At 39.9% G+C, this 11,376-nt stretch overlaps 1 protein-coding gene across 1 annotated transcript; it reads right to left on the bottom strand.

Moving 5' to 3' along the window:
* Window positions 1-6,971: 6,971 nt before the first annotated feature.
* Window positions 6,972-9,848, bottom strand: LOC108925028 (activated RNA polymerase II transcriptional coactivator p15-like). Its single transcript, XM_018736730.1, has 5 exons — window positions 9,688-9,848; window positions 9,083-9,152; window positions 8,194-8,313; window positions 7,753-7,861; window positions 6,972-7,676 (listed from the first exon to the last, which is right to left on the bottom strand). The coding sequence occupies exons 2-5, from the start codon at window positions 9,149-9,151 to the stop codon at window positions 7,597-7,599; spliced, it is 378 nt and encodes a 125-aa protein (XP_018592246.1). The 5' UTR covers window position 9,152; window positions 9,688-9,848; the 3' UTR covers window positions 6,972-7,596.
* Window positions 9,849-11,376: the final 1,528 nt, after the last annotated feature.

Here is an 11,376-nt window from a genome sequence, read left to right on the forward strand (position 1 = left end):
CTCTAAACGATTTGCTAAAATTAATGTATGATAGACATTTCCGCGTTGGACATTTTCAGCTTCAGCCTAAAGGGATTTTACTGATTTGTACCACTTGTTCTCTCAGTGCATGAATTATTTTCACACTTACATAACTGCAGCTTGTCACTGTACTCTAAAAAAAATGAAATGATAAGAAGACAGGGGATTTAAGTAGACGTTGATAAACTACAAATGGTGATTTGCCGTCTACTGTTACGTTTTCTCTCCGGCTCAGAAGCCAAAGCCATCAGCTTGCGTGGCACTACCATCGAGGTACCTGCATGCCGTCGCTCAGCCTGCCCACTCCCACGAGTACAACGGATGCTGGTTCTCAACAAGAGCAAAGACAATGTGGCAGTGAGGCCTGCAGATTGACTCAGTCCATCTCTTCTGTTTAAAGAAAGCCCTCTATTCCCAAGTAACAAAATGACAGAGCTGATGTTGCGAAAATGGTTGGATTTGGTGGATTGTAATTTAGTAACGCAGTAAACATGCGGGGTGTTAAAATAAATATTCTAATGGAACAGCTTACACATAGTTTTCTTTTCTGGCAATGGTTCAACGAGATTGTTTTGAGAAAGAACTTCATATGTTGCTATTTTTACATTTTCTGCGTATGAAACCGTAGACTGTGATGGATTGACACCCCCTGCAAGGTGCACCCCTCCTTGCCTAGTCCCCAGCGATTCCGGGATAGGTTCTGGACCTTGGTGACCCTGACGAGGACAAGCAGTTATCGAAAGCGAGTGAGTCAGTGAGTTAAAAGATAAAAATGTAAACTGGGGTATATCGAGTATGTAAAGGTACTAATTACTTTCCAAAAACAAAAAGAAACTAAACAGTACGCAATATACGTACCTTGTTTGCTAGCCTGCTTCAGATAAATTAATATTAATTTAAACGTATTAATTAACTTTAACAGGCTGCAATAATAGATCATATTGCGTATTCATATTCCCTAAGAAAACGAAAAAAAAACGAAAAATACCCGTTACATTAAGCAAAGCACAAATTAACAACTCATATAATTTTGTCATGATCTGCACATGATTTAAAACAGTATGAATGTGACAGCTTGGCAGTCTCGAAGCTATAAACAACTGGTAGTTATGCTGTAACTCTGAAAGCAGTGCAGAGAGAAGAGTTGTGCAATAAATCAAATTGAATTAAAGGGGTTTGTAGACTAGTACCAGCTGGAGCTATATGAGTCAGTCGGAGCAAGTTGAAGAAAGGGGCGCCGCCTTGCTCTGATTTCTCCATTAATGATCTAGGTTGAATAGAAAGTAATGTCGCTTGATCATAATCAACTGTTGACTGAAGAGTGATCTCAGCGATGTATAAAAAGGTGATAACAGTTACAGCTGTAAGCATCTCATAGCTTACATCCAGATTATATTGAATTACATATTAGATTTCATACATTCATCTCCGGACAAACAGGTCAAAGAGACCCTCAATTAAACTTGATGTCTTGGGAAAATAGTTTTGGCATGCTTGTCCTGTGCGTGAGGGTATCTATGAAGATAAATCTATTACTTCACTAAAAGAGTTTAAGAAATCGCACATGGGGTTTAAAAAAAAAAAGCTAAAATAAATATTTTTATGACTTGGTGCCTTTTCTAAAGCCAGATTATTGCACACATCATTTAAGACCAGCTCACCCTTTCTCACGACATCCTCAAGGTACTTGTTTTAAAATTCTTCTTTTCATGGTGGTGTCACATGACATGAAGACAACGTGCACTTCTTATCCTTGCGTCTATAACACTTACAAATACCAGGCTCTCTACACTTTTCGTCTAGAATTTCTCCAAATTCTTGGCATTCTTCGTAGTGGATGTGAAATAAGTGAATTAAAATACATTGATAGAGTGAATGGCACATTAATAATAAAGTACAACAAAGGCTTTCTTGAGCACCTCAACATGTGACCTTCTCAACAGTAGTGTATATTTTTTTTGTTTCCAGCATCACCTATACAAAATAAACACACGTCAAACAGTAGCCACAAAAAACTGTAATTTCATTCTTATTTTTTAGTTTCTTTGCTCATTCATCCCAAGTGACCTAGAGCTTTAATTATCTATACAGCTGGATGTTTTACTGAAACACTTCGGGTTCGGTACCCTACACAACGGTAATAGAGCAGGACCTTTCACGTGACTTAAACCAAGCAACTTTCAGAGTGGATTTGCCGTTCCTAATAAATTACTACTCGGTAAAGAAGTCTTCCAGCAAGGGCTTAAAACAATGAGTTTGTTTAAATAAAAAAAAAAAGAAAAACACAAAACCTGAAATACGCCATGTACTTACATTATCTTGTAAAAGAAAAACATAGTTATTGACTCAAGCTGCTGTTGATAAAGAAGACAAATGTGTGCCGTCCCGGGCTGTGATGTATAAACGGTGCAGGTTGATAAACATTCTAGAACAGTCCTTGTTTGCGCAGACACTGTGGCGCAGAGCAAAGCATGTTGTACATCGCACTGTAACAGTGATGTACTCATGTCGGCACAGATTTTAGATGAGCGTTCCCTTGAATATGGAATGTTAATGCAGCAGAAGGGGAAGATGAGGGAGACGGGGGTGAGTCATCTTTTAAAGGGTCAGTTTTCAGGTTCGGAAAATATGAGACTCTCGCAGATGGTATATTTGGGCCGACCCCCAACCGAGTTGGGTGTTTTTCCTTGTTGCAGAGCAGACGCCCGCCCGCCTGCGGACTCTTCTTTCTTTCCCGTGTAAAAAAAAAAAAAAAATAATGAAAAAAAAAGAATACGGAATGGAACTCCTTTGGAGGGGTCCCGGTGGCCTCCCGACAGAACCCGTGAAATCGAATGCTCTTGCGTGTAAAAGTGCACTCTCAGGGACGATTTAATAGGGCCCAGGGCCCTTGCGGTGTGAAAACAGCATTCCCAACACATTAGAGTCAAGGGAACAGGATAAGCGCCACCCCTTCAGCACTTTTAGCAGAGAAACAAATGAGTGTGCTTTTAGCGAGTTCCTTTGAAATACTGCAGATAAGTTCCCAGACATAGAATTTTTTTTTTTCAAAACCTAACCACAGACACACATACACACACAGACACACACAGGCTGAAGCTGCTTGTCCCAAGGCGATTCGAAGCCTAACCCGGCAACACAGGGCGCAAGGCTGGAGGGGGGAGGGGACACACCCAGGACGGGACGCCAGTCCGTCGCAAGGCACCCCAGGCGGGACTCGAACCCCAGACCCGCCAGAGAGCGGGACCCAGCCAAGCACTACCAAAGTAATAAATATAAAATTAGTTTAGAAGTATTGTAAATAAGGGAGGCGGGTGACACAGTGGGTTTGACTGGGTCCTGGGTGTGTCCCCTCCCCCTCCAGCCTTGCGCCCTATGTTGCCGGGTTGGGCTCTGGTTTGCCGTGACCCCGTTTGGGACAAGCACTCTCAGACTGTGTGTGTATTGTAAATGTAAATCAAGGTTGCGATGGTCCAGAGCCTATTCCAGAAGCATGGGGCACAAGGCAGAGGATACCAGAACATCGAATGGCAATCACTCACGCAAATTAAAGCCACCAATTCACTTTAAACCGGTGTTTGGGCTGCGGGAGGAAACCAGGGTACTCAGAGAAGTCCTCCATAAACACAGGGAGAAGATGCAAACTCCACACAGCCTGCACTGGATTCAAACCAACAGCTCCAAAATTGTGAGGCAGCAGCACTGCTCATTGTGCCACCATTCTGTCCATAAGTACGGTAATGAATAAAAAAAATTTAAAAATAGTTACTCTGGGGGCTGGTTTTCCGGACAGAGATTAAGCCTAGCTTTAGCCTGAGAATCGCTTATCTTGGACAATACATATGTCCTGTGTGATTTAGCCTAAGACTAACCTTGCATCAGGGAAGGCAGCCCTTAAACTGTCTAGTTCAGGAAAGTCTCAGAACAATTATACATAGTAGTATTCTAAGTTTATTTATAATTGCTCTTAAAAAGACTTTGCTGATGCTCTAAGAATTGGTCATTAGAGGTACAGGAATATGAATCTTTCGATCTATAATGAATGTCTCGATCTCTCCTAGTTAATTCATTCTTCTTTTTCATCATCATTCCTCTTTCCGGGGAGGGTCCAGTGGCATGGTGGTGCAGCGGGCTTGACCGGGTCCTGCTCTTCGGTGGGTCTGGGATTCGAGTCCTGCTGGGGGTGCCTTGTGGCGGACTGGCGTCCCGTCCTGGGTGTGTCCTCTCCCCCTCCAGCCCTATGCCCTGTGCTGCCGGGTTAGGCTCCAACTCACGGTGACCCCGCTCAGGAGAAGCAGCTTCAGCCAATGTGTATGTGTGTGTGTGTGTGTGTCCACTTACTGGTGTTTATCAGGATAGTACTTGTTGAAGACATTATTGAAATCCCACACTAGCAATATAAATCACATCATATCAATTATTAAACTTTCTGGTTTTAAGGCTGGACGTGTTCTAATACTTTAAAATATATTTGAATATTCATCATGGTAAAAGAATGCAACATCCATATATTGCAATAAGCACTTGAATGTACAGTACACCCCATCCTACCGTGTTGCAAAAAAAACCATGATGAATCCTGGCTCACACCACCTGCCAAACCTTGAATCCTGCTGCTGAATTTTACTTTCCCGAATGCCCAAGTGTTATTTGCGCATTAATAAGTGTTTTCACAGCCTGATCGCTGGGAGTTAAAGAAATTAGTTGTTCACTGTCACTTCCAATAGGGTGCCAAAGGCCGCGTTCCTCATCTATTCATTGCCAACGTCAACAGCTGCAGTTCCAAAGCACTCAGCGTGTGTACACCAACTCCCCCATCTAAATAGCAGTCTCTCTCCAGCCCTGGGCACTACTACGCTCAGGTTAAAATTGACACATAAATACCACCTCAATTTATTAGGTGCTCAGCAGCTTAGTAGACGCTTTTGTCAGTGCAATCTGTACCTTCTCCCAGCACTTAATAGGGTCTCCACCTGGGACTTGTACCTGCAACCCAGGCATCTACTTTCTGAATCAAAACGGTGCATCCTGTTAAATTAACATCTCCACTATCTTTGCAAATGGTATGTCTTATTATTGAAAACTATTTATAATTATAGCAACTCCTATTATATGAATATGGAAAAAGTGAATATAATTGGCATCCTATAGAGGGTGTACACTGTTTCACGCCCAGTGCTTATGGAATAGGCTCCAGAACATCATGACCCAACACCGGACAAGTGGTTACTGAGAATGAATGAATAAAACATTGCATTTCAGAGTGTTGCATCCCCAAAATAAAGTGCATTGCACCAACCTTTCAAAGAACAGCTTAAGATGACAAAGTCACAGGGTGTCTCAGAATAGGCAGTTAAGCTTTAACCATTGCAGTTCTCTGAATTCATTCCTTTATATGTTTGATTCCTGAATAACATGCCTCATTACTATTAACAGATGTACTACACTTTGTTTAGCTACTTATTCACAGTACAAAATTTATTGCAATTTCATTAGTATTTGAGTGCATAATCAAAAGCATTAAAAAAATTACATTATCAATTTTTAGGTATGAAATGCTCATGATAATGCATTAATTGTTGTTTGTTTCATTTCACTGTATCGTGTACCAGCTCTATATGGTTGAAACGACAATAAAGCCACTTCCACTTAATTCCTAAAACAAAGATGAACTTGTTCAGTTCTTTAGAGCAACAGTAGCCGATGCCTCGCCACATTTTAGAGCGTGTACTTTAGATAGCGCCTGATCTACACATTCAACACCTGTTGAGTTGACTTACTAGCCACATAATGACTTCAATAAAGCAAGAAAGACCTGGGATAAAACATGAGCTACCTAAGCTCCAGAAAACTCAAAACTGCACCATTATTAACATGCAGTGCATGAAGTGATAGAAGATGACATTCCTTCTGGGAAACAAGATGTTTTATATAACCCAGAATAACAAAGACCTCATAATCCATCACGCAAATTTAACAATTTTCACACCTGCTTCAAGTCATTCGACAATAAAATAGTGAGCAATGTTCCGCTTGCAATTTTAAATTTCTGAAAATAAACTGACCCTGGTAGCAAATACCACAAATTCACACTGATACTCCAGCAACTTTTACACCTGCACCCCAGGAACCCTCAGCATGAGCTCAATGAAGTCTTTCGCAGTACTGAAATGGAACCAGATGTGGACTGTCCTCATTAGGAGCTCAAGCCAGTGGAGAATTTTTCCAGAGCAATTCACATATCTGAATGAACGCTCAAACCTTTCCAGTTTAATATTACCTTGGTAAAAATTAGTGCGTCCATGAAACTACTGACTTGCATTTATGCTTCCACGCACGAGCTGGTTTCAGGTAGGAAAAGGGTTTTTTTTTTTTTTTTTGCTGAAGTGGTAACAAGTCTTTCAAAAACCATATTTGAGCACTAAAAGCTTCTTATCTGACAGAGTACAGCTTTTTCCCCAAAACCACCAGCCCTGGATTATCATTTGTTATAGATCATTGATGACCAGTAATCACTTGTTTAACATTAGGCCACAGTTGAGCAGAGCCTATAGCAAGAACATAGTGAATGAGGGAAGATAGAGTCTGGACAGGATGACAGGCCATTGAAAAAGGCCTTTCCTGAAATAAGTCATAAATATACTGGTAACTATCTCTACACTCAAGGAAATACAATTCCTCATTTAAAGGAGGACACAAAATCTTTGGAGAAGAGCACATATCCACTACAGAAACTAAGGACTGCTGCAGTGCAGTCTCAATTATAAATAGGCTCTTATGTGTACTTCTAGTGTGACAGGTTCAGAAGTAGGTGGTGCTACTCTAGTCACAGGTGAGCAAATGCTGCCACACTGTGGTTACAGGCACACTTGCACTACTCATCCAGGACAATGGTGAAGGTTCTCTCAAGCTCACTATAGTACTAAAATAGAATAAATTCTGTCCTGACCCAGATTTGGCTCATTTAATATCAGAACATGCATTTACAAAGTGTACAAGAATAGACACAGATGACATTTTCCAGATTAAACAACTATAATAGAGGTAAATTTTTCAGTATATAAAGCTGGAATAATGGAAGAGCTCATTCATTTCCTGCACAATCAGATTTTTGGATCACACAGTGACTGCTCTTGCAGAAGGGTAGCGATCAGGAATGTAAAGCAGTCAAAACAAGCTGTAAAATAAGGTCACAAAGAAATAGTTTAAGGTATGGCAAGGCTTAAATTCTAGTGTAACTATTGACAGCCAGCACCATAAAACAAAATTCATACATCAAAAAATATGTACAACTTTAGTGAAGATTAAGTGGAGTTTTGTTATAACTTATTGAATACAAACTTTACCCCGATCTCACATCCCCTCAAATTCCTGAGCAAGCCAAGAACACATATTACTTGTTAAACACTGCAAGTTGAAATCATAAAAATTGAACAGAAATGTAAATATACAAAAGCATACACCTTGCCTAAAAAGTCCTTTAGAAAACACTTTATGCCAGTGTAAAAGTCTGATTTATATAGCTATTTAAAAAAAGAAAAAAGAAAAGAAAAAACCACTCCACTTCTGAACTTTTTATAATCTTCTCACAGCATCATCAATCTCAGGGATTTGCTCCTTCAGCTGGTTCCACTGCTCTGGATTCAATGAGATGCCTATGGAAATTGTTAGATTATTAGGGTCACAGATTTCTTAAAATATCTTTACAAGAATATTGTGTAGGACATTTACCTTTCTTGCCTGGCTTCATCTCACCCTGCTGGTCAATCCAGTACTCACGAATGTCAATCAGTACCTTGCCTTTGAAATCACGAACACTAACGTATCTCATCTTCCCAATCTGAAACACACAAAAAGACTATCTGCACCATCCATGAAAACCATAACCTTTTCTATATTATCTCCATTAATTACTTCAGCAATACACATTCAACCACTTCTAACACTTCTTTCCACAACTATTACTCTGTTCAAATCAGACAAGCAGTAGTTCTTGTTTGTAAATCTGACAGTTAAATAGAGGACAATCCTTAGATGTTCCAGACCATGGTCTTCTGTAAAATACCCTATTGTTTAAATAAAAACGATAAATCTGTACAACAATTAACTGAAAGAGGTTAAATTCCTGCATACTCTCATGAAGCATAAACATGTCACAACATTGGTCTTAACCTGGAACAAGTTGTCATCTCTGTCACTGCTAGTTTTTGAAGAACCACCTGCCCTTGAACTCTCCCCACTCTTCTGTTTCTTAGCAGGCTTCTCTGATGGAGCAGGCTTCTTCCTTTTTGCCTGAAAGAGCACTAGCATTAGTTTTTCCCTTTTCCAAGAATTTTAGGAATAAAATTTAATACCCACCAATACTACCCAAGCACAAATAAGACCATCTTAAACTCAAGGATTGGACAATTTGATGCACGTTCACTGAATCCATATTATTGAAGACATTACACTCTCAGCAAGACTCTGCTCAATTATGGATCATACAAGTTGAAGACATGACAAGCACTTAAGTCACATTTATGTCATAATGATCCTACTGTGGCAAGAGTCACATGTATGTCACTTCAGCTGTGATTTAGAGGCAGCAAAGCTAACTGGAAAAAGCATGCACCACCCTGCTGAAAGCTGTCTAAGGAACAAGTCTGTCCAGAGTGCATATGAATCACCGTGCAAGACACCCTGGCTGAGTGTTTTACCCCTTTAGTCAGTTTGTATTGGGTCAGATATGAATGGCATTATGAAATGGAGCGCTCATTTCAACCCTTGCACACCAAACCTCAAGACTGATGTATTAAGTATTAAGCTTTTACTTAGCTGATGCCTTTGTCTAAGGTGACCATTAAGCAACTTAACAATGGCTCATTTATACAGCAGAGCACTCTTACTGTACCATTTCAGGATAAAGGATTTAAATCAATGAAACTACAGTAGGAGTGAGATCCCAACCAGGAACACAGATTACAAAGTGACAGCCTTAACTACTACACCACCTAGTGGCACCAAGTGATAAGACCATCTGGAAGGTCTCACAAACATTGTTCAAAATCCAGATACACACCTTTCCTTGTTCCTCCTCCTCCGAGTCACTGCCAGACGTATCTGACAGAACTTCCTTGGATTTTGGCATTCTGAAAAGCACAAAAGCAATTGAAATGGATTATCATCATGTACATGATTACAACAACCAACACAAATAACAGGTTTTCATTTTACAGTCAGGGCCAGGTCTGCAATAAGGTCAACTGCCCAAGAGAAGACAGTCAAGCAAGTTAAAAGGCTGGAACAACTTCCACAAGTTCTAAGCCAAGGGTATTTTCAGAGCTCAAAATAACACTTGTTCCAGGAGGAGGCACGACTACTAACAAACTTAACGCACAGCAGCTAATTCCACCAGAAACTTTGAATAATCTTAACTACATTTTTAGCAAACCATGTTTGTATCGTACCTTTTCCAAAATAAGCAATTTATTCCCCCGATACGATAAGCAGCAGGGTAAACGGTAAGATTGCGGCAAGCAACGCTCTCGCATTGCATTCTCCCATGCCATGTATGTAAGTAACGCAAGGAAGGCCTGGCTGGAACAGCACGAATAAACACATTTCCAGGCAGTAGTATGAACAGTGCCTTTATATCTTTGTTTTAACAGAACAAAAGGTACTTACACGACGTGTCCAGGCCACCGGACTTAAACGCCTAGTTACAGGTAGTTTCGCTACACGGTCGCGAGAAGCCGACTGAATCGCCGTGCCAAAGTATCAAAGTAAGACACCGTCTGCGCAGACGCGCAGGTTTTTGTAGCCGTGTTGTGCCTTCCGCGATTGCGCATCAACTGCGCGACAGCGTTCGCTGACTTGAGCCCTGCTGATATGACCGCTGGGTCGTAACGGTGACGCGCGTGGGCGCGCACACGCACGCACGCACACACACACAGAGCACGTAATTTACCTGCTAACCTTGAAAATTTCAGTTTGTTTATTTCATTAATTAAAACAGAGGCAAAGTGCCCAAATACCTGAGGTAACGCAATTACACAGAAACAGACAAACAAAAGTGCAACAACTCTAGAAGCATATAGAGTAACTAATGAAAGGAAACTGACTCATTGTGTTATGACAACTAACGTTAGTTATTGCTCCGTCTTAATCACTTTTTATTTTAAAAGTACTAGAGAAAAGAATGCATTGCTGGCACTGAGGAGGTCAGAAGAGAACAAACACTGACTGAATTAGATGGTGATGAAGAGAACACAAGGCCTGAAATCCAAATGAAAAGTGAGACTTTTAATATACTGTTAATCATATCCCACAATCTGGTACACTAAGACAAAACCTCTTTGCCAAACAAAGAATTGCCTGTTTTTAGAAATGAGCAATATACTTAAGCCTCTTATCGATAAGTGACCCATTCATTCTTATGCCTTCATCTCACTGATCACAGCCCATAAACAAACATACTGTTGGGATGCTGCCCAGTGAATTGAATTTGACCAGACAGAAATATATAGAATAGGCTATATTTTTCAGAAGGAAGGCTACAGAGTTTAGATTTCAGAGAGCATAAGAAAGCACAAGGAGATCATTGTAGAAACAAATGTTTTCTCCTGTATTCGTCTTTCTAAATGCAAAATAGCATGAAATATTTAATAGAATACATGTAAATTTGTGCATATTCCAGCATAAATGTAACTGCTGTACTGATTGGATTATATACACTAACGTCATAATAAAAAGTACCAAGAATAATTTATATCTCAGTTATTAGGTAACCATTAGATACCAACAGCACACTAACAAAAGTAAACAACAGACAATCTGTTAATAAAAATGTATGTACTGCAAGAATAATGATGCTAAATTTGAATGATTTTCTTAAACATTTTTAACAAATTGCAATGAATTCATTCTCTCTGTGTTTTTTTTTTTTTTTTGTATCAAGCAGTGCCCATATTGTACAAGCTAAAAATAGAGGAGGGAATGGAAGCAGTAACCTACAGACGTGTTAATCTAGTAACAACACCATAGGACGAGACTCCTAAAATGGAAATTGTATGCCATTTTTAAAAATAGTCAGGTATGCATTGCTGCTTCCTAGTAACAAAATAAGCCACCACAAACTTGTTCTCTTGTATCTGCACAAAATGTATCGTTATATCGACAGATTAAGTCTTGGAAATGTTTCACCATTGAGAAGGATCAGAATGTATGCAGATAACTCTGTATATCGCTGAGTTGCAAGGTTAAAGTCTGATCTGTAAATTACATGTGAAGTTGTGAAAAACCTACTACTTGCTTTACATTTGTTTTTCCACCGTTACTTACACGAGATCACAGGGACAAGAGAGAAATTCATTC

The sequence above is a fragment of the Scleropages formosus genome, chromosome 6 (assembly GCF_900964775.1).
Source record: "Scleropages formosus chromosome 6, fSclFor1.1, whole genome shotgun sequence".
NCBI classification, from domain to species: domain Eukaryota; kingdom Metazoa; phylum Chordata; class Actinopteri; order Osteoglossiformes; family Osteoglossidae; genus Scleropages; species Scleropages formosus.